The following is a 24,273-nucleotide window of genomic DNA, read 5'->3' on the forward strand; positions in this document are numbered from 1 at the left end:
GGAGTCCTCCTCTTGGTCTTGATCCAATGAGTCGCCCTCTTTGGATTCTCCTTGATTTGGTACAGTGGAGGGGATCTCATGCATTCTTGCCAATTTGCTCCAAAGCTCCTTGGCATCATCAAACTCTCCAATTTGTTCCAAGATGTGGCTTGGCAATAAATTGACCAAAAGCTTGGTCACTTTGTCATTGGCCTCACATCTTTGGATTTGGTCTTTGCTCCACTTGCTCCTTTTGAGTACTTTGCCCTTGGAATTTGTGGGAGCTTCAAAACCTTCCATGAGAGCAAACCATTGCTCTATCTCCATCATAAAAAAATTTTCGATTCTTGATTTCCAAGAATCGAAACTCGTAGAAGTGTATGGTGGAGCCACCCTTGTGTCAAATCCAAGCCCATCTTGGAATTGCATCTTGAAGTTGAGCTTGATAAAATCTTGAACTTGAAGAATTTGCTCCAACTTCTTCACCCCTCTAGCTTTTCTTGTTATGCTTGACCCTTCCGGCGATGATTCCGGTGAAGAGCGGCCTCGCTCTGATACCACTTGTTATGACCGAAAAGTAGCTAGAGGGGGGGTGAATAGCTCGTCGCGTTCGCTCGGTGCTCAGCGTTGCTTGTTTCTTCAAGAATATGCAGCGGAAATACAAAGAAACAATCACACAACGCTAACACGGTTGGTTTACTTGGTATCCACCTCACAAGAGGTGACTAATCCAAGGATCCACACCAACACACACACCCTCCACTAAATAAAACTCTCCTTTATGGTAACTACCAAGGGCGGAGAATCCCTACAAGACTCAATACAAGAAGAGAGGGAAAGGATACAAGAAATACAAGCTTACAAGCTTACAATGAGTATAAACCCTAACCCTAGCTTCTCTTCTTGGCTTTGATCCGCCTCTTGACTTGGAAAACTTCCAAGATCCTTCAAGAACTGGCGATCTGAGCTTTGTAAGTGCTGTGGAGGAGCTGGAGATCACAGCCAACGCACGCCTGCAGCTCAAATACGACGCAACGGTCGGATCCCGATCGATTCGAATATTCCCAATCGATTTGGGAGGCTTTGGATCGATCCACGGATCGATCAGGGCTTCGCTCGAGAAGCGCTGGATCGATCCACGGATCGATCCGGCGCTTATCGCGTGAAGCAGCGATCCACCGATCGATTGGAACATCTGGATCGATCCACGGATCGATCCAAAGGCTGTTCGCTCTAGGAGCCGGATCGATCCACCGATCGATCCGGCTCTGAATCGATTCACGATCGATCCAACACTTGGTTTTGCCCAAAACCAAGTTCCAAGCCTCTCGAACCAACATCCGGTCAACCTTGACTGTTGGTACATCATGCCTAGTATCTGGTCACTCCTTTCTGCTAGGACTTCCACCAAGTGTCTGGTCAATCCCTTTGACCCACTTAGACTTTTCTATTCATGCCAAGTATCTGGTCACTCCCTTGACCTACTTGGACTTCCATCAGATGTCTGGTCAATCCCTTTGATCTATCTGTATTTCCTCGTGCCAAGTATCCAGTCAATCCTTTGACCTACTTGGACTTCCCAACACCAGATGTCCGATCATCCTTGATCCATCTGGATTTTCCCTTGCCTGGCTTCACTCACCAGGACTTTCACCTAGCTTCACTCACTAGAGTTTTCCATCTGCCTAGCTTCACTCACTAGGGCTTTCACCTGGCTTCACTCACCAGGACTTTCACCTAGCTTCACTCACTAGGGTTTTCCTTCTGCCTGGCTTCACTCACCAGGACTTTCACCTAACTTCACTCACTAGGGTTTTCACCTGGTTTCACTCACCAGGACTTTCACTAGCTTCACTCACTAGGGTTTTCACCTGGTTTCACTCACCAGGACTTTCACCTAGCTTCACTCACTAGGGTTTTCACCTGGTTTCACTCACCAGGACTTTCACCTAGCTTCACTCACTAGGCATGATGTACCAACAGGTCAAGGTTGACCTTGACCTACCTGACTCTTCTTCAATCAATTTCTTATTGTCAAACATCTAAACTCAAACCAAGACTCAGCTTGGTCACCCAGGTCAACCTTGACATGAGGGATGTTGCACCAACAGAAATAGATTTATGATATCATTACAATATGATAAAAATTAGAGAATGAACTAATAGTCTATTTTAATATTTCAATTAAAATTCTAAAATAGCGTATTTTAACTTAGGTTGAAGGGTGAATGAATTGATGATCGAATGTTGGCATGGGTCGTGAATCAATTTACATACTGATTGAACAAGCGAGATTGAGATCATAGAAATATATATATATATATATATATATATATATATATATATATATATATATATATATATATAAACTTCAAATCGTCATTTCAAATTTTTGTGTGTACTGTTCATTTTAATATATCAAAATTAAAATATTTGCAAATTAAACCAATAAATACTCAAAAATATTTTTTTCCCAAATTTAAGAATGTAGAATTTCTATAAATCCATATCCTTACATGCAAAATGAATTAATAAAAAAATCTAAATCCATTAAAATATAGAAAACCACTCAAAATAAAATTATTTGCAAACTAAGAAATTGGACACCCATAACCTAAGAATAAGAAAAAAAGGAATATCAAACCCTAATACTAGACCGAGACGTTGGAGATCTCCACGTGTCCTGAATCGACATTGTCGTCGTTGACGTACTTGGCCCAGAACCAGTGGCTCTTCCAGACGGTTTGCATCTCCTCTATTGGAATTCCCTTAGTCTCAGGCAGGAACCAGTAGACGAAGACGGTCATGATCACCTCCCATGCAGCGAAAAAGTAGAAGAGGCCGAACTTGAAGGAACAGAGCATTGGCGGGAAGATCTGGGCGATGACGTAGGTCCAGAACATGTTAGCGGAGACGGTGATGCTCTGTGCCGCCGACCTGACTTCCAAGGGGTAGATCTCGCTAGGCACTAGCCATCCGAGCGGGCCCCACGACCATGCGAAGGCGGCGACGAAGATGCAGATGAAGATGACGATGAAGATGGCGTAGGTCTTGGGGATATAGCCCATGCCGGTGGTGCCGAACTTCCAGCCGATGAGTGTTCCGACGATGATTTGGGCGATGGTCATCTGGACACCGCCCTCGAGGAAGAGAATACGGCGGCCGAAGCGGTCGACCGTGAGGACGGAAATGAAGGTGGAGGCGAGGTTGACGAAGCCGGTGATGACCGCGGACATGAGCGAGGCCTGGGTGCCGAAGCCGATGGTCTTGAACAGGACGGGCGCATAGAACATGACGACGTTGATTCCGGTGAGCTGCTGGAGGCTGGGGATGACGATGGACATCACCAGCTGAGGCCTGTACTTCCTCCCGAGCAAAGTCTTGAACGGATCCTTGATCGCCTGAGATTGCTTGCTGGCGGCGACGAGGTCCTCGTACTCGAGGTCGATGTCGTCCGTCCCGCGGATTTCTCGGAGCATGGTCCTGGCCTTCTCGGTTTGGTTGCACTCGATCATTGAGTTGGGCGTATTGGGGAGGAAGAAGGCGCCGACGGTGACGATGATGGCGGGCACGGCGGCGAGGCCCAGGCTGAGGCGCCACCCCAGATCGCCGTTGATATTGGAGGTGCCGTAGTTCACCAGATGCGCCACGAATATTCCGACGGTGATCATCATCTGGAAGCTGATGTTGAGAGTGCCTCGGATCTTCATCGGAGCCATCTCGGCCAGGTACAGTGGCACCGCCTGAGAAAAAGGCCGGTAATTAAGCTACTAAATAAATAAATAAATAAATCCCCAACTCCGGCGAAGGATATGATGAAAAAATTAAAGCGAGTGACTGACCTGGCTGGAGAATCCGACGCCGAGGCCTAGGAAGATGCGGCCGACGATCAGCATGAGGACGTTGGCAGCGACGCCATTGATGATGGCTCCGACGAGGAAGATGAGACCGCCGCCGACCATGGTGATCTTCCTGCCGAGGCGTCTGGTTATTGAGGATGCGAAGAAAGAGGACACGAAGGCGGCGAAGTAAAGGACGGAGGTGAAGGTCGACAAGAGCACGCTGTTGAACTGACAGTACTGGTTGCTGTCGATGACGTGTTTCTCTTTCTCTAACACCTTGGGAAAGAACTTGGACAAGAACGTGTCCATAGATGTCACTCCACCTTAATTAATTCCATAAACAAGTCAATCAGATCAGATCAGATCAGATCAGATCAAGTGGAGTCAAGTTAAGCCAAATCGATCGAGTTTAAGGATATCAGTAGATTATCACCGGATATTCCAATGTCGTAGCCGAAGATGAGACCGCCAAAGGAAGCCACCATGCAAGCGAACAAAGCGTAGGATGTCAATCTTCCGGGGTAGATCTTCGTCTCGCCCACGGGGATGACATGTCCACCCGCCATAGCAAAAGCTAACGAATGGATATATCGGAGAAGATGAAGATGAAAAAAAACAAAGAGAGGTATTGAATGGGGAGTGAACGAGTGAGTGATCAGTTGAATGAAGTAGTATATTTATAGTAGCTATACTCAACTTCTATCTTCTTCTTCTTTTTTTTTTATAAGTTATTTTTGCTGAAATGTTATCTTATCTTTTTTATTTCATTTGAAAAGTCAACAGCTAAATCTATAATAATTTTAAATAAACAAATTTGGATAAACTTTCAACTAAAAAAATATCTTTTTAATTTTCGGATTATTTTTTATGAAACTGATCATTTAAATTTCGGATTATTTTTTGTATTTTAAATTTCGGATTATTTTTTTGTATTTTAAATTTTGGATTATTTCTAATTAACTTAAAGAGAGATTAATTAGATAGATATTTTAAGAGTGTTGTCCATTATAGAGTAAAAATTTAATGAAATCAAATTATTAATGGTTTGATTAATTCGGTTTTCATTTTTTTAAAAAATATTATATTTGATTTTTAATTAATTCGATTTGATTTTAATTTTAAAATTTATAATTCTATTAAACCGAATAACAAAAATATTAATTTAATTATTTTTTATTAAAAAATATAATTAATTAAATAAAATTTAAATTTAATTAATTTAGTTTTAAATTTTCAATTAATTTGATTAATTAATCCATCCGATTTTTTCGATTTTAAAAATTCAGTCAACGGTTGATTCTATCTGTTAATTTGCAAACCTTAGTTAAACGACCAAATTTACATATGTTCTAATGTAAATAATGGATAGTTTTTAATGAAAAACTGGATCATTAAACTCAAAATTAAAATATTTGCAATTTAAGCCAATAAACACTCAAAAATAATTATTTCAAATTTAAGAATATAGAATTTCTATAAATCCATATACTTACATACAACATGCTGATTGAAACACACGTAGAAAGGAGATGAATTGTATATATGATTTTCATAAACGTGTTTGAAATCAAAATATAGAACGGAAAAAAATATAAAAATTTAAAAAAAAACAAATAAAAGAATAAGTTCGATTTTAGTGGCTCGGAGACTTAGTGATTTCTATTCTAAGATCCAGGTCCTATAAATTTATCGACGAATAATCTATCAAATACCTCTTCTGGAACTGCCTGAAGAGGGAATCGAGTACAAAAAAAAAAATCGAAATAGTGTAACAAGCTAGACTTTCTGTTTATAAAAATTAAACACAGAACTTTAATTTTTATTACCAAACACTTTTGTAGACAATATGCTTGAGCACAGTGTTTGGAAGGCTTCTCGACGACGGTCGAGCATAGTAGAGTCGTAGCGGAGCAATAGCAGGAAGTTGGAGCAGTTGAAAAGCCAATTGAACGTGTAGAAGCTCGTATAGAAGTTGATCTTGAATGTTTGGTTGAGACATCCATTTAAAGAGTGTGAAAGACACCTTCTATAGGCAAAAAATCTATCCCAAATTTGTTGCTCCTTATTGCCGACGAGGTCTGAATTTTATCCATTAGAAGGTGTCTTCCATAACACCGAAGGCATCTTCCATAAACAGTACTGAAAGCGCCGTCCAATGGTTGAAGGCGCTTCAGGTATTGTTCACCTAATGCCTTTTTACTTCTTTTGCCCTGCAAATTAGGTTAGTCTAACACGATAATATCTAACCTACAAAATAAAATTAGCACAATAATAATATAATTAATTTATGACTTAGATCTTATTTTCTAGACAAAGATTTAGTCAAGGTCTCAATTTAGGTTTCCGAAATGGACTTAAATTGTACCAACGTTCACTGTCCCCTCAACCGGGGCGTGTTCTCACATAGTCACTCTCCTCCAGTGACTTACTTTCACTTACCGTGTCTTAAGTTCCTCCTTGACATCGATCTGACCCACCAAATTTTCTTGCCTGAATCATACATCTGGACTTCCTCCTGTCGGGAATCAAACATCCCAATCTCCTGCCGGAATGACACGTCCAGACTTCCTCCTGCCAGAATCCCACAACTGGATTTCGCCACTCGAGAATCACACATTTCGACTAGACTTCCTACTTGATGTCAAGTCCTCTTGACCCATCAAGTTAGTCAACCCTGCACACTCAGTAACAAGATTAGATCACGATAACACCTAACTTAACTCACTTATTATTCGTCAAAACTTGAATTAGATCGTTAATGCAAATTACATTAACAATCTTCTCCTTTTTGATGAAATAACAACCTCGGTTAGAGTTACTAAAATATATGCAAGAATGAAATAGTAATGATATAATTCAAGAGAACTTAAAATTAAATAATTTAAATTTCTTAAAATTAAGTAATTTAAAATTTTATTTTATTCTTTTGATCATTTTAGGGTTATGATTTTTATTTTTTTTCTCACTTAATCCTTCCTTTTTCTTACTTAACTCTTATTCTCCCCTTGACATTTATAAAAAATAATGCATATAAACAGTAAATTAAAAATTGTGTCAAAACTCTAGTAAGTATAGAACTTATAAATAATTTACAAGTTTTGTGGGAAGGAGGAGTTAATATAATTCTTAAACTTTTCAAAGTATTTGAAAAATAATTTTCAAAATATTTTGACAGTTTTTTTTTTTTGATTTTTCAAAAGGTTTTCAATATTTTGGCTTTGCAAAACACACCACTTTATAAAAAAAAATTGTAGAAAAAGAAGATTTTAAAATATTTATTAAAAATATAATTTGTTTAAAAAGTACTTTTGAAATTTCAATTGTTGAAACTTCTCTTTAAAAAGTTTGCGAGGAATTTATCTAAGTAAAATAATTTTGGAAGTATTTTCAAAGATAGATTTTTCAAGTAGAAAAACACATATTTAAAAAAGACTTTTTGCAAATCAAGTATTTGAAAAATATTTTTAAAAGTAATTTTGAAAGTGATTTTTGAAATATGTATTAGGAAAGGAAATAAATTATTTTAAAAATCATTTTCAAATATCCTCCCCCTTAACCTAATATATTAAAAAAATAGTTCATTTAAAAATTTTAAATGTTTAATCATTAATTATTAACTAACTATATAACAATGTTCAATTGGTTAGTCAAGTTAAGTAAATATATTCATTTAGTGTTTAACTAAAATGAATTACTTAACCTGATCACTGTAATTTTAGTATTTTTTGCCCAGACTTTTATTGATATACTGATATAAGCATTTTAAATCAATAATAATTTTAAATAAACAAATTTGAATAAACTTTCAAATAAAAAATATCTTTTTAATTTTCGGATTATTTTTTATGAAAGTGATATATAGCATAATTCCTGTGATTATTATTTTTTAATTAATTAATTTAAAGAGATATTTATTAAATAGATATTTGAAGAGATCTGATCAATTATGGAGTAAAATTTTTATAAAATTTAATTAACAGATTAATTCGGTTTCTGTTTTTTTTTTTAAAAATTATGTTTAATTTTTTCAATTTTAAAATTCGTAACTCTATTAAACTAAATAATAAGAATATTTATTTAATTATTTTTTTATTAAAAAATATAATTAAATAAATAAAAATTAAATTTAATTAATTTAGTTTTAAAATTTTAGTTAATTAAATTATATTTAATTAGTCCAATTTATTTAAAAATTCAGTCGGTTGATTTGAAAAAATTCACATCTAATTTCCTTACATGAATTGAAAAAAAATCACATATTAAATTTTTTTAAAAGTTATTTCTTTTTTTTTTTTTTGATATTTTTGCTGAAATATTCTTCGTGTCTTATCTTTTTTATTTTGAAAATTCAACAAATGAATCGATAATCATCAGTTTTATATAAAAATAATTTTAAATTATTTTTTGGGATAAACTTTCGAATAAAAAATAACCTTTTAAATTTCGGATTATTTTTGTATGAAAGCGATATAAAACATAATTAGTGCGATTATTATTTTTAATTAACTTAAAGAGAGATAAATTGTGTAGTAGCTATGTATTAGTATTTTTATAATATTTATATATTTTTAGATAATTTCAAGAGATAATTATTAACTAATGAAGAAATTAATTAGATAGATATTTTAATAGTGTTTATGATCTGATTAATTATCGAATTGCTATCAGCACGACGTGTTCCACAATCGGATAACTCATCTTGTTAAACCAGATCAATTCACTAGCCTAAATTGTTTGATGAACTTGCCCAACCAGATAGCTCCAGACTCATTAGGCTAGATCAATTCGCTTACCTATCTTACTACTCATCTAGCTTAACTCGTTTGATCCATTTGAATGACTCGACTAACCTAACCTAAACCTTTTCAAATATTTTACATAATTAAATTAATTTAAAAATTCGATGGAAAATCCTACAGTTTCGCCCAACTTCAAACCGCAGAAGCTTAAACTCGACGGAATCCATCTCGCCGACTTCTACTCTTCGATTCCTTGCAATTCGCCACGGCGTCGATGTCTTCCTCCGTCAGGATGATCGGCAAGTCCGCTTCCCAAACTCTTCTTTCGGTTCCAGAGGATCGATCAATCTTTTTTACTCAATTTTTACTAACGTCTCCCCTTTCCTGTCGTCGGAATCGATCGAGACGCAAAGCAGACATAGCCGTCAACTTCACAGGGGGATCACTTCATGAATCAAAGGAGGCCCTCGCTATCGCAGAAACTGATGGTTGGATCGTTTTTCCTTCCCTGAGTGTCTATTTGAGCAATGCGAATGCACATTAGTTGTTTGTTTTAATGTTTACTAAGATTGGCTACCGCTCATGTTATGAAGGACGCCTCTATTGTACGGTCGGTGTGCATCCTACTAGATGTAAGGTGGTTAATCGGCTCAACTGCATGAGTGCAAGGTTACCTTTTGGTGATATTCTAGTTAATAATTGATTATCTGTCAGGAATTTGAAGACAGTGGCGACCCTGACCAATATTTCCAGGCGCTTGTGTCTTTAGCTCGGGAGGGCATTGAGAAAGGCAAGGTACACTTCAAATAACATATTTTTGTGCTGTCAGTTTGCTTGAACTGCATAATGTTTTGATTGATGAGGTAGGAACATGGCTGTATAGATTGTGTTGTTCTCTCTGAGTCACAGCCATATGCACACTACAGTTAGATCATGTACTAATGAAAGCCCATCTGGCCGAGTTGTTACCCATGTTAATTCTGTAATTGTGCTATTCAATTGACCATCTGTAAATCAGTTTGTGCTGTCTTTATCTTAGGCTTTAGCCTTGGTCTTTGTTTAGCGTTCTAAGTCATCTTTTATCTTTACGGTAGCACCAAGCTTAGTCCGCATGTCATATCTATCTCGCATGTCGTATCTATCATCTATCTCTGACAAAATAATATGATCAATCTTATCTCGCATGTCATATCTTCTCCTCAAAACTCTATTATACTTGATATATGTTAGAGAAAATAATCTGTTGTCGAATATTTTGGAGACTTAGTTGAATTTAAAATTACACAAAATTTAAATTCAACTTACAATAGAGATGACCTGAGCGGATCTGCCAGCATGGGCTGGTTTCTGCCAGGTGATGAAGGTAGTCTGCACAGTGTTGATAGAACGGGTTGATCGACTGAGCAATACGTGCGAGCGCAGCAGATCAGAAAGGCCAACCGGGCAGAAAGGTTGACCGAGCGGGCAGACAGGCTTGGTGAGAGGCAGGTCGGGCGATCTGGTGTCGGGCGGACTAATAGGTAGGTCGAGCGAAGCAGACCGGCCGAGCGGGAGGCATACTGGGCGGACAGACAGGTCTGGCGAAAGGCAGACCGAGCAAGTAGGCAGGTCTGTGAGAGGCAGACAGGTCTGGACAGGCAGGCCGGGCAAAGCAGACCGGGCGAGCGTGAGGCAGACTGGGCAGACAAACAGGTCTGGCGAAAAAGCAGACCGGGCGAGTAGACAGGTCTGGCGAGAGGCAGACCGGACAAGTAGACAGGTTTGGCAAGAGGCAGATAGGTCTGGCAAAAGGCAGACCGAGCGAGCAGACAGGTTGGGCGAACAGACTGGCCGATGGGGTGAGCAGACATGCCTACTGGGCGAAGCAGGCAGACTAGGCTGATGAAGAGACCGACCGGGCGGATCAAGAGGTCGACCGAGAAAACTGACCGAGGCCTACGACTAACGCAGTTTCCTTGAAACAGATTCGCCCCACTTCCGGTAGTGCTTCGAGGTTTACTCGGGTCGTCTGTTCCCTGGATACAATGGTTGACCGTGATTCCACCAAGTACTAGTGGTCACGACGAACTGAGAGGCACCCGAATGCTATCACGGCACTCTATCGAGCAGGAGTTGCACGACAGAGAATGATGGAACAAAGGTGGAGAGAAGCTTTTGTTGCTGTGTGTTTTCTGCCTGTGATCGCAACCTTCTTATATAGGAGCTCAGATCAACGACAACGTTAATGGTTGATTAATGATCATTACTTTGCCGAGCAGTGAAACGCCCACTGTTTCACTAATTATCGCTCGACCATTTTGATTCTGCATTAATGCAGTTACATAGCAGCAAAAAGGTTTACGTGGCAAAATATTGGTTATTCCCCTTGGGCAAATTTTGTCTCTATCGATCCGACATTCAGCGTGTGCAGGTCGTGCTCGCACGCGTGCCAACATGGTTCAGTGCAATCCGGGCCCTTGATTTGCACCCCTCTGCACACCCACGCGTGAGAGAGAGCATCTCCCCATGCATTTGTTCACATCCTCAATGCATGTGAATCAATATAAACTAACCACCATGCTATGAAACTCCCAACGTGGAACTAAAGTCTCATTCACAATGGAACTTCTTTCCTCTTTCACCTCTTCTCCATTCACTTCTATTCAACAATCCCCCACATGAATGGAGATAGGGTATGTGATAGCATTCAACAGTTGAGTCAAGTATATGATAGATAGGTTTTACCCTTTGAACCTTCCCTTGTGAAGATCTGGTTTCTTACTGACTGATAGTAGACACGATGTCCTTGAACTATACTGCTGTTTGTGTAAGCAGTGACAAATCTGACCTAAGACTCTCCCTGATACAACTCATTTCTCATGAGTGTGTTCATTCTTGGGCATGAATACGCCTGGTTCTGTGAGAAGCTCTAAGAATTGTGTCTCCAATTCTCTTTGAAGTGGCCCCACTTCTTTCTCACATAGGTGATTCCTCAAGAGTTGTCATCTACTCTTCTTGATCATTAAAAGTCCATTGGCTTACCCTGGTCTAGTCACTGTTTCATTGGGCTATCCCCCACAGTGTGACTAGTCAGTTTAGATTAGTTGTCCCTTTGAACCTAGTTCTTGGGATCTTCAGTCAGCATAGGTTGGGTGTCCTCTGCACTGAACGCTGACAACGACATCAAGCTCATTCCTTGTGATGAGTTTGCAACTAACTTTCAATTTAACCCTTTAATTAGCGGATCCGTTAGGTTATCCTTTAACCTCACATAATCAACAGTGATAACTCCCGTTGAAAGTAGTTGTCTAATAGTATTATGTCTACGATGTATATGTCTAGATTTACCCTTATACAGATGGCTCTGTGCCCGACCAATCGCTTATTGACTGTCGTAATGTATGCAAATTGCCGGCACAGATTTCGACTATCGTGAAATATCTTTTAAGAATTGTCGTAGTCATTCAACCTCTTCACCATATTTGTCAAGAGCTACAAACTCAGATTCCATCGTGGATCTTATTATTACGGTTTGCTTAGAAGATTTCCAGGAAATGACTGCACCTCCTAGAGTGAATACATATCCACTCGTAGACTTAGAGTCTTTTATGTCAGGTATCCAACTTACATCGTTGTATCCTTCGATCACAGCAGGATATCTCGTATAGTGCAAACCATATTCACGAGTATACCTTAAGTACCTCAGTACTCTTGTTATCCCTTTTCAATGCTCAACACTGGGATTACTCGTGTATCTACTCAGTTTACTTACTGCGTAGGTCAAGTCTGGTCGTGTACAACTCATCAGGTACATCAGACTGTCAATCACTCGAGAGTACTCTAGCTGAGAGATAATTTCACCTTGATTTTTCGATAGATGTTGACTCGTATCTATCGACGTTCTTACCAATGCAGTATCACCCTTGGTGAATTTCTCAAGAATTTTGTCCACGTAATGGAACTGACTAAGAACAAGTCCTTCTGTTGTTCTAAGAATTTTGATTCCTAGAATTATATCAGCTAGGCCAATGTCTTTCATATCAAATCTTGACCTCAACATACCTTTTGTGGATTTTATTATCTTATCATTACTTCCAATGATAAGTATATCGTCTACATAGAGGCACAAGATGACATAATCACTCTCTGTGGCTTTCATGTAGAAACATTTATCACATTCATTGATCTTGAATCCACATTCCTTCATGCCACTATCAAATTTTTTATGTCACAGCTTTGGTGCTTGTTTCAAGCCATATAATGACTTCACCAATCTACATACCTTGTTTTTCTGTCCTGACATAGAAAATCCCTCAGGTTGCTACATGTAGATTTCCTCTTCTAAATCTCCGTTTAGAAAGGCAGTCTTTACATCTATTTGATGTATTTGGAGATTTCATAGAGCGACAATAGCCAACAATACTCTAATGGAAGTTATTCTCGATATCGAAGAATACGTATCAAAGTAATTGAGGCATTCTCGTTGTCCGTATCCTTTGATTACCAATCTGACCTTATACTTATCAATCATGCCATTTGACTTCATTTTCTTCTTGAAAATCCACTTACAACCTAGTGATTTACTTCCCGGAAGAAGATCCATAAGTTTCCAAGTGTGATTTTGCAAGATAGATTTTATCTCAGATGCAATTGCCTCTCTCCAGTGAGGTCCATCAGAAGAGCCTACAATTTTTGAGTAACTTCGAGGCTCACTCTCCAACATGAAAGTGATAAAATCCGATCCATAGGATTTTTCTACTCGAGCTCTTTTGCTCCGTCTAGGCTCAACCTCCACAGGTTCCTCTTCATCATCTTCATCTTATGTTTCATATGCTCGTTTTGAGGAGCTAGCATCCTTACGAGTCTTATATTAAAACACATGCTTGAAAAAAGAGACATTTCTCGATTCGATTATCGAGTTCTTGTGTATCTCCGATACGTGTGACTTATACATACAAAATTGATACGCAGTGCTATTTTGTGCATATCCAATAAATATGCAATCAACAGTCTTTGGTCCTATCTTAATCCTTTTTGGATCAGGCACCAACACTTTGGCAAGACAGCCCCACATTTGTAAATATTTGTAGGACGGTTGTCTTCCATTCCACAACTCATATGGGCTCTTATCTATTTTCTTCCGAGGCGCCTTATTTAAAAGGTAATTAGCTATTAACACAGCTTCTCCCCACATGGACTCTGGTAATCTTGAGTTCAATAGAAGAGCATTCATCGTTTCCTTTAGAGTTCGATTCTTTCGTTCAGCAACTCCATTTTGCTGAGGAGTATAAGGAGCTGTTGTTTCGTGTCTGATCTCATGTTCAGCACACAACTCAGTAAACGGTGATACATATTCACCGCCTCGGTCATTTCGAACCACCTTAATCTTTCTATTAAGCTAGTTTTCAACCTCAGTCTTATAGAGATCAAATTTCTCTATAGCTTCATCTTTACTTTTGAGAAGATACATATAACAATATTTTATGTTATCATCTACAAAGGTGATGAAGTATTTATTACCACCACATGTTGGCGTACCTTTTAGGTCGCACACATCAGTGTAGATTAGGTCAAGTGGTTCGTTACTTCTTTCAATATGTTGAAAGGATGACCGCGTCAGTTACGCTTCAACACAAATCTCACACTTGTGTTTTGGGTCAAGATGGAATGTAGGTACGCTCTGCATGTTTATTAATCTACGCAACACATCGTAGTTAACATGTCCTAGTCTACCATGCCACAAACACAAAGACTCAACATATAAGTGGAAGAGCTTTCAGTTTTATTTATCTTAGGCCTAATCGCCATTACATTGAGCTTAAACAGCCCATCAGATACATAGCACCTTCCTACAAACACTCCATTCTTAGACAATACAACTCTACCCAATTCAGAATCAATGCGAAAGCCATGCTTGTTTAGCAGTGATTCGGACACTAGATTCTTCCGAATCTCGGGAACATACAATACATTGTTCATAGTAAGGTCCTTGCCCGATGTCATCTTCAGCACCACCTTTCCTTGGCCTATGATGTCCGAGGTTGCTGAGTTCCCCATAAACAGTTTGTCTCCATTGATTTCTTCGAAGTTGTGGAGCAGCTCCTTATTGCAGCACACATGTCTGGTGGCTCCAGTATCGATCCACCATTGTCGCGGGTTTGAATCGACCAGGTTCAGTTATGAGACCACTGCACAGAGGTCGTTCATTTCTAGTCCCTCGTTCAGGTTGGCTTCTTCTTCGACTTCCTGCACTCCGAAGATTTGTGACCCACTCGGTCACAGTTGAAGCACTTCCTAGAGAACTTCTTTTTGTTGATGCCTCCTCTGGTCCCATCTTGGAAGATTTAGGGTTCTTCCGTTTCGAGCTTTGATCGTGCTCGACCATGTTGGCTTTCACAGTAGCCTGAGAGAATAGTTTTCTCTCTGAACTCTTGTTGTCTTCTTCGATGCGAAGTCGAACAATGAGTTCATCCACATTCATCTCCTTCCACTTGTGCTTCAAGTAGTTCTTGAAGTCCTTCTAGCCGAGAGGCAGTTTATCAATGATAGCAGCCACCTAGAAGGTTTCACTCAGAACCATCCTTTCTGAGTGGATCTCGTGCAAGATCACCTGAAGCTCCTGGACTTGACTAATCACTATCTTGGAGTCAACCATCTTGTGGTCCAGGAATCGGCCCACGATGAACTTCTTGGCCCCTGCATCCTCTATCTTGTATTTATTGTCCAAGGACTCTCACAACTCCTTAGCCATTCTCTTCATGCTATATACAGCATACAGCGAGTTGGCAAGGCAGTTAAGGATGTAGTTTCGGTAAAGGAACTCAGAATGAGTACATGCCTCCACTGCACTGATGGTCTGCGCATCAGCATCCTCAGCACACTTGGGAGGGTCCTCGGTCAAGAACCGAGCCAGGTTTAGCATGGTCAGGTAGAAGTGTATCTTCTGCTGCCACATCTTGAAGTTCACTCCATTGAACGTCTCTAGCTTTTCCCCGTGTTTGATTGACACAGTTAGGGCTATAAATGAACCAAGCGTTCGTGAACAAGCTTGGTGTTCGGCTTGGTAAGAGTTTGTTTATGTTCGTTTAATATACATAAGATTAATTAAACAAAGAAGTTTGAACAGCTCATTAAGCTAAACAAACAAGCTTGAACACATATGTGTTCAGCTCGTTAACGTTCGTGAACAATGTTCACGAACCATATTTATTAATAAAACTCTTTTAAATATGCTAAATAAACAATAAAATTAAATAAATAAATTTAAATTATCAATCTTAATAACTAATCAAACAATTAAAAGTTTCAAACAATCAAACAACCTTGAATTGAGAGCTTGATAACATCTAAACGAATCAAGCTCAAACCAAGCTTAAGCCAAGCTCAAACCATGCTCAAACCAAGCTCAAGCCAAGCTCGAACCAAGCTTAAGACAAGCTTGAATTAAGAGCTTGATAACATCTAAACGAATCAAGCTCTGACTATTTTTTTTTTTTTCATCTAAATTCTGATTGGAAAGAAGTAATTTGATTGGGATGATCCACGGTTTAATCTTATATGCCTTATATGTATCAAAAGGAAATCTTAATTCCGGGAAGAACCAAAGTTTCAGATTTGATTTTTTTTTTTTTACAAAAAACTCTTTCCCTTTTTCGATTCATTCCCATCCAATCAAAAAAACTTTTTTCATTGGAGTTGTTTTTTTTGTATAGATTTGTTTCTTTTTCTTTCAATTTTTTTATATTAATATTTATTTTAAGTCAAGCTTCAAACAAGCTCAAGCTCATAAAAAATAAATCAAGTCAAGCTTGAACACTCATTTCAAAAGCTCGGTTCATTTCAAGCTCGGCTCGGCTCGGCTCGGTTATCTTATCAAACAAGCTTGAACACCCTAAAGCTCGGCTTTGCTTGTTTACAGCCCTAGACACAATTCCAATCGGGGCGGAGGGGGCTTGCACGTGTTGAGTCTGTTGCACCTCAACATTTCATTCTGTAGTCATCTCAACATAATCGAATCTGTTTTAAGATTGTTGGAGAAAACAATCTGTTGTCGGAGATTTTGGGGACTTAGCTGAATTTAAAATTACACATAATTTAAATTCAACTTAGAATAGAAATGACCTGAGCGGATGATCTCAGGCTGTCAGCAGAGGCTGGTTTCTGTCAGGTGATGAAGGCAGTCTACATAGTGTTGATAGAACGGGCTGATCGGCTGAGCAGCATGAGCGGGCGCAGCAGAGCAGAAATGCCGACTAGGCAGAAAGGTTGATCGAGCGGGCAGACAGGCCTAGTGAGAGGTAGGCCGGGCGATATGGTGTCGGGTGGATAGACAGACAGGTAGGGCGAAGCAGACTGGCTAAGCGAGAGGTAGACTGGGCGGACATATAGGTCTGGCGAAAGGCAGACCGGGCGAGTAGGCAGGTCTATGAGAGGCAGACTGGGCGGACAAACAGGTCTGGCGAAAGGCAGACCGGACGAATAGACATGTCTGGCGAGAGGCAAACAGGTCTAGCGAAAGGCAGACCGAGCGAGTAGACAAGCCTGGCAAGAGGTAAACAGGTCTAGCAAAAGGTAAGCCGAGCGAGCAGACAGGTCGGGCGAACAGACTGGCCGATTGGGCGAGCAGACATGCCGACCGAGCGAAGCAGGCAGACCGGGCGGATGAAGAGAGCGACTGGGCGGATGAAGAGACCGACCGGGAAAACTGATCGAGGCCTACGACTAACGCAGTTTTCTTGAAACAGATTCACCCCACCTCAGGCAGTGGTTCGAGGTTTACTCGGGTCGTCTGTTTCCCAGGATACAACGGTTGACCGTGATTCCACCAAGCACTAGTGGTCAAGGCGAACTGAGAAGCACCCGAATGTTATCTCGGACACTCTGCCGAGCAGGAGTTGCACGATAGAGAATGAGGGAACAAAGGTGGAGAGAAGCTGGTGTTGCTATGTGTTTTCTGCCTGTGATCGTAGCCTTCTTGTTGGTGCAATATTCCCTAGGTCAAGGTTGACCTGGTTGACTGAGCTTGAATTGGGTCAAGCTCGAGTCTTGATGTTTGACAATACATGGAGATTGCATGTGCAATTGTTCATGTGAGGAGATTGTGAAAGAGAGTCAAGTAGGTCAATGTTGACTGGATACTTGACTGGAAAATCCTGGTGAGTGAAGCCATGTGACAGTCCTAGCTGGGAGGTTAGGCAGAGAAGAAAATCCTGGTGAGTGAAGTCAGGTGAAAGTCCTGGTGAGTGAAGCCAGGCAGTTGGAAAATCCTGGTGAGTGAAGCCATGTGAAAGACCTAGTGAGTGAAGCTAGGCAGTATGGGAAATCCTGATGAGTGAAGCCAGGTGAAAGACCTAGTGAGTAAACCTAGGTAGTATGGGAAATCCTGGTGAGTGAAGCCAGGTGAAAGACCTAGTGAATGAAGCTAGGAAGTTGGAAGTCCTGGTGAGTGAAGTCAGGCAGTTGGGAAGTCCAAGTAGATTAAAGAGATTGACCGGACACTTGGCGTGAGGAAATCCAGATGGGTCAAGGTTGACCAGACATCTGGTGGAAGTCCAAGTGGATCATGAAGGGCCAAACACTTGGCATGAGGAGAAAAAGTCCAAGTGGGTCAAAGGGATTGACTGGACACTTGGTGAGGGAGTCCTAGCAGGTCAAGGGTGACCGAATGCTAGGCACGATGTGCCAACAGGTCATGGTTGACCGGATGCTGGATTTAGGCACTTGGGGACTTGATTAGAGCAAGTCAAGGTGATTCAAACGATCAACCGATCGATTGAATCACGTTCAATCGATCGGTTGATCGATTGAATGGGTGTTGCGACAAAGGCTTCTCCCAATCGATCAAGCGATCGATTGGGGAGAATCGCCGATCGCACAGAATGCCTCCCAATCGATCGACCGATCGATTGGGAGCCTCCAATCGATCGGCTGATCGATTGGGAGCTGCGATTTCGCGCGATAAGCCCTGGATCGATCAACCGATTGATCCAGGCAATTCCCAGAGAACACAGAGGCACTCTGGATCGATCAGCCGATCGATCCAAAGCCTCCTCAATCGATTGAGAGCAATCCAATCGATTGGGATCCGACAGTTGGCACAGGATATAACCGTTGTCGAGCTCTTCCTTCGCTAAGACTTGCACTATTCAACTCTGATCTCTTCCATTCTTCTCCACGAGCGATCCAGCGACTCCACAAAAACTTCTCCCAAGCTTGCACCGCCAGTTCTTGAAGGTTCTTGGAGGCACGTCCAAGTCAAGAGGCGAGTTACAACAAGAGGAAGAAGCTAGGGTTAGGATTTATTGTAAAAATCTTGTAAGATTTCCCTTGTATTTGCTTCTCTTTATATTCTTGTTGTATTGTGAGCTTGTAAGGCTTCTCCACCTTCGGTAGTTACCGTAAAGGAATGTTTTCATAGTGGAGGGTGCGTGAGTGTGTGGATCCTTGGGCTAGTCACCTCTTCTTGAGGTGGATACCAAGTAAATCCCTAGAGTTAGCGTTGTTTGTGTTTGGTTCTTGTATTTTCCGCTGCACATCATCACAAGAAGCAAGCAACGACGAGCACGAGATCGCGACGAGCTATTCACCCCCCTCTAGCTACTTTTCGACCCTAACACTTCTTATATAGGAGCTTAGATCAACGGTAGCGTTAATGGTTGATTAATGAGCATTACTTTGTCGAGCAGTGAAACACCCACTGTTTCACTCATTATCGCTCGACTGTTTTGATGCATCAGTTACACAACAACAAAAAGGTTTACCTGGCAAAATGTTGGTTGTTCCCCTTGGCCAAATTTTCCCTCGACTGGTCTGGCATTCGACGTGCGCAGGTCGTGCCCGCACGCGAGTCAACATGGTTCAGTGCAATCCGGGCCCTGGATTTGCACCCCTGCACACCCACGCGTGAGAAAGAGTCTCTCCCCATGTATTTGTTCACATCCTGCATGTGAATTAATATAAACCAACCATCATGCCATGAAACTCCCAATGTGAACTAAAGTCCTATTCACAATGAAGTCTCTTTCCTCTTCCACTTCTTCTCCATTCACTTCTATTCAACAATATATACCAAATCATTCAATCGTTGTTAAGACAACCTATTTCTTTTCTTAGAATGTATCTACAAAAAAAAATTAAAAAGTAAAAGGTTAAGTTCATAATAAAAATTTTAATATGTATTAAAAAAATCCAACTTACATGTTCAAAAACACTCCAATTACGTTCACAGCCTAAAGAAGAGCATGTGAGGTTTAAAATTTTCATTGCAAATGTTTTTAATTCAAGCGTTGATGCACCATAAGAAGACCACCAATGCGCTTGAAAAACAAAAACATATAAATTATAAGATTAACTTTATAATCATCCAATATTGATATTGCACAATATATTATTTATAAATTTACCTGGTGATTTTAAAGTTCTTTGTCGGATAGCCATTGGCAAATCAAAAAGTCCTTCTGCTTTCTTGTATTTTTCCAATTGATTCGTGATCTTATCTTGTAAATCCTCACCTCTCACCAATCTAAATATTCACTTGTGCAAACCCTCCATCATTTCTGTATCATTTTCTATGTCAAGGTTTGAGTAAAAACACTCTGGATTCAAGAAATATCCAGCTGCGTGCAAAGGTCAATGGAGTTGAATGTTTCATCTTTTGTCAATGAATTCAAAAATGCTACGATATTTCTCTTCATTATTGTTAAATGACGCAGCGATAGTTTCTTTGGCTCTGTTCATTGACTCATAAATATAAGCCATAGGAGACATTTTTTCATTGTCTACTAGTCGTAATACTTTCACCAATAGCCACCAACCTTTAATGCAAAAATCATATTTTTCCAAAAAGAAGACATCAATATCATTGCTGCTACACATTTTCCTGTAGCCTCCTTAGAAAATCAACTATTTGCCCACTTTTCAGATGTAAACATTTTTCTCAGATTTGTTTGTTGTACATGAAACCGCTTTAAAGTAAAAAAAGCGATTGCGAAACATGTCTTTGCGGTTCTTACCATATCTCTCTGTCCAGTAAACTCTTTCATCATGCTCAATACTTGTAGTCTATTGTAAATATAACCATTAACCATCAACGCTCGTTCATGCAATTTTCTGAGATGAGGAATTTTGGATATATCCTCGAGCAACAAATCTAAACAATGAGCTGCACAAGGAGTACAGGAGTCCGGTATAAGTGTGGAAATCGATTTTCCAAAAGACGACCTGAAAAAATAAATAAATTTAGTAAAAACATATTAAAAATATAATTCAATTATAATTGCAAGTGACAAAATTTTAAAATATCTTTTTAAATAATTTTAAATAAACATATTAAAAATATAATTCAATTATAATTTTAAATAAACAAATTTGGATAAACTTTCAAATAAAAAATATCTTTTTAAATTTCGGATTATTTTTTATGAAAGTGATAATTTAAATTTCGGATTATTTTTTGTATTTTAAATTTTGGATTATTTTTTAATTAATTTAAAGTGATAGAGTGTTGTCCATTATAGAGTAAAAATTTAATAAAATCAAATTATTAATGGTTTGATTAATTCGGTTTTCTTTTTTTTTAAAAAAAATTATATTTGATTTTTAATTCATTCGATTTGATTATAATTTTAAAATTTATAATTCTATTAAACCGAATAACAAAAATATTAATTTAATTATTTTTTATTAAAAAATATAATTAATTAAATAAAATTTAAATTTAATTAATTTAGTTTTAAAATTTCAATTAATTTGATTAATTAATCCATCCGATTTTTTCGATTTTAAAAATTCAGTCAATGGTTGATTCTATCTGTTAATTTGCAAACCTTAGTTAAACGACCAAATTTAAATATGTTCTAATGTAAATGGATAGTTTTTAATGAAAAAACTGGATCCATTAAACTCAAAATTAAAGCACGATAATCTCTTAAAAAATATCTCAAAATTAAAATATTTGCAATTTAAGCCAATAAACACTCAAAAATAATTATTTCAAATTTAAGAATATAGAATTTCTATAAATCCATATCCTTAGATACAACATGTTTGATCCCGTCCGGAAGCTGAGTCGGATGAAGGCAGGCCTCGATGTACTAGAAGTTGACGGAAAGTCTTCGAGACGTCTGATCTACCTGGCACCCCCTGGAAAGGTTCGCACGTGTGGCTGACGAAGGAAGGTGACGAGGACGATGATACTGCGACTTTGCGCACACTCAGACGAGCCCACAAGTCGTTAAAGACCAGAAACCAGGGAAAAAGTCTCCGGGTCAGGCCCTCCGGCACTCAAGTCAAGTACTTTTTCCCCATAAAACACAGAGAAAGGACGAAAAGCAAAGACTAGTGAGAAATTATGAGTGAACGTACCTGCATAAGGGACAAAGCATCCCTTTTTATACTGCAACGGAAGTTTCTGGGTCTAACGGGTGTCAGGGAATGTTGGCTGTCAGACTTTGTCTGGCGGTGAATGACACGTGGCACCTTCTTATAGGCTGGCAATGGAATCAAAAGGGGTAATAAGCCCCAACTGTTCGCATATTCCCTGACACACTGATTATTCTCTGGCATTCTCTGACAGGCAGTTGCGATTCCCTGACCTGTTTGTCCTGTAATGCTTGGACGCTAGGTTTATACTCCACGGTCTGTATTACAACCTGTCTCTGTATGCTGTTATCCATGGTTTGTACATTCCGACCTGCACGCCTAGATCTGTATCCTGACCTGCTTCTGTCCGCTATTCTCCATGGCTTGTGCGTTCCGACCTGTGTACGCTCGATCTGGTTCCCGACCTGCTCCTACTTATTATCCATGGCTTGTCCATTCCGACCTGCATGCTCAGGTCCGTATCCCGACCTGCATCTGTCCACTGTTATCCATGGCCTGTACGTTCGGACCTGCACGCCAGGCATGTATCCCTACTTGCTTCTGTCCACTATTATCCATGGCCTGTACATTCCGACCTGTATGTCAGGTCTGTATCCCGACCTGCATCTGTCCGCTATTATCCATGTCCTGTATGGTCCGACCTGTACACCAGGTCTGTATCCCGACCTACTTTTATCTGCTATTATCCATGGCCTGTACGTTCCGACCTGTACGCCAGGTCTGTATCCCAACCTGCATCTATCCGCTATTATCCATGTCTTGTACGTTCCGACCTGTACGCCAGGTCTGTATCCCGACCTACATCTGTCCGCTATTATCCATGGCATGTACGTTCCGACTTGTACGACAGGTCTGTATCCCGACCTACATCAATCCACTATTATCCATGGCCTATACGTTCCGACCTGTACGCCAAATCTGTATCCCGACCTGCATCTGTCCTCTATTATCCATCGCCTGTACGTCCCGACCTGCACGCCAGGTCTGTATCCCGACCTGCATCTGTCTGCTATTATCCATGGCCTGTACGTTCCGACCTGTACGACAGGTCTGTATCCCGATCTGCATCTGTCCACTATTATCCATGGCTTGTACGTTCCGACCTGTACGCCAGATCTGTATCCCGACCTGCATCTATCCGCTATTATCCATGGTCTGTACGTTCCGACTTGTACGCCCAGTTTGTTCTACGCCAGGGGCCTTCTTTCCTTTACCTTTACCTGGCTTGTGGGCTCAGTCCTCAGCTGTACCTGGCCCGTGGGCCTGGTCCTTGACCGCTATCAGGGCTGGCACTTGTCCGACTTATATTCTTATCCTTTGACCGCCCCATCAGCTAAGACTTTGACCCTGGCCACGTAAGCTTGACTTCTGACCAGCCACAGAGGTTGGACTTCTGACCTCCACGTAAGCCTGACTTCTGACCTCCACGTAAGCTTGACTTCTGACCAATCACGGAGGCTTGACTTCTGACCATCCTGTGGTCTTGACTCCTAATCACGTCATCTTACTGACCCCACGAACATGCGCCGTATCACAAGCCTCCCCCTCAAGTCTAGTCGAAGGAGACTCTAGTCCGACTGACTAGACCCCAGTCCCTTTGTTACCTGATCTGGGTCTCGCATCCTCTGCCGACCTATCTTCCGTCTATCTTCTGTCGAATTTCTCGCCGTCCTAGAAGATAAAGGGGCTCATTCTATGCATATGTTGACTCCTCAATTTCCGAGCGTACTCTTTTCCTATAAATGTAACACGGTTCTGCAAGCATCAATTCAAATTCGGAGGAAATCCCTTCACCTTCTTCTTCCTTATAAAAGGTCCGAGCATCTGATGTTTCATGCTATCCTCTTGTTAATAAAGTATCTGGTCTTCATGGAACCTACCACAGAACCTAGCGAATTTGCTTCTTTGCTTCAGCAAATTAACCATCTGATGGAGTTATTGGCCTAGAAAGAGGAAGTCTCGCTTCAGCAAATTGCCGTTCTGACGGAGTTACTGGCTCAAAAAGAGGAAATCTTGCTGGAGATGACTTCGAGCCGAGATCTTCAAGCGTCCCTTACTCATGAAATGGAAAGTCTCTGGCTGGCCGCCAAGTCCAGAACCCGGGCCGAAGTTGCTCTCAAGCTGAAAGCTCAATCGGACTTCCAGAGCCAAGTTCACTATATTATTTACTTGAAGATGAAACATGAGGATGAGGTGGCTCTCCTGAAAGAGGAAGGACGGATCAAAGACGAGACTATTGGGCAATTGAAGCGCGACATCAATCTTATGAAGGAGGATCTAACTAGAGCTCAGGCTCATCTGGCTAGAAAAGATCAAGCTTCTGGATCTGGCAGCAATATAAACCCTTAAAAAAT

General features: G+C 40.2%; 2 protein-coding genes across 9 annotated transcripts in view; one reads left to right on the plus strand and one right to left on the minus strand.

Moving 5' to 3' along the window:
• Window positions 1-2,630: 2,630 nt before the first annotated feature.
• Window positions 2,631-4,419, minus strand: LOC121973696 (sugar transport protein MST7-like). The gene is made up of 3 exons (XM_042525081.1): window positions 4,255-4,419; window positions 3,822-4,144; window positions 2,631-3,722 (listed from the first exon to the last, which is right to left on the minus strand). The coding sequence occupies exons 1-3, from the start codon at window positions 4,385-4,387 to the stop codon at window positions 2,631-2,633; spliced, it is 1,548 nt and encodes a 515-aa protein (XP_042381015.1). The 5' UTR covers window positions 4,388-4,419.
• Window positions 4,420-8,729: 4,310 nt separating this feature from the next.
• LOC121971338 overlaps window positions 8,730-24,273 on the plus strand; it is a 31,807-nt gene continuing 16,263 nt past the window's right edge. The window contains exons 1-4 of one of the 8 annotated variants that reach the window (XR_006109111.1): window positions 8,730-8,863; window positions 8,977-9,048; window positions 9,154-9,197; window positions 9,275-9,530. Coding sequence is in view for 7 of the 8 variants with exons in the window: in XM_042522552.1 (XP_042378486.1) it covers window positions 8,835-9,048; window positions 9,154-9,197; window positions 9,275-9,355 (339 nt within the window). In the remaining variant the exon portion in view is untranslated. Of the gene's footprint in view, window positions 9,049-9,128; window positions 9,198-9,274; window positions 9,531-24,273 lie in introns of those variants that run through there. The other 7 variants (XM_042522556.1, XM_042522558.1, XM_042522554.1 and 4 more) reach the window with 7 other exon arrangements.

Source organism: Zingiber officinale, chromosome 4A, assembly GCF_018446385.1.
Source record: "Zingiber officinale cultivar Zhangliang chromosome 4A, Zo_v1.1, whole genome shotgun sequence".
NCBI classification, from domain to species: domain Eukaryota; kingdom Viridiplantae; phylum Streptophyta; class Magnoliopsida; order Zingiberales; family Zingiberaceae; genus Zingiber; species Zingiber officinale.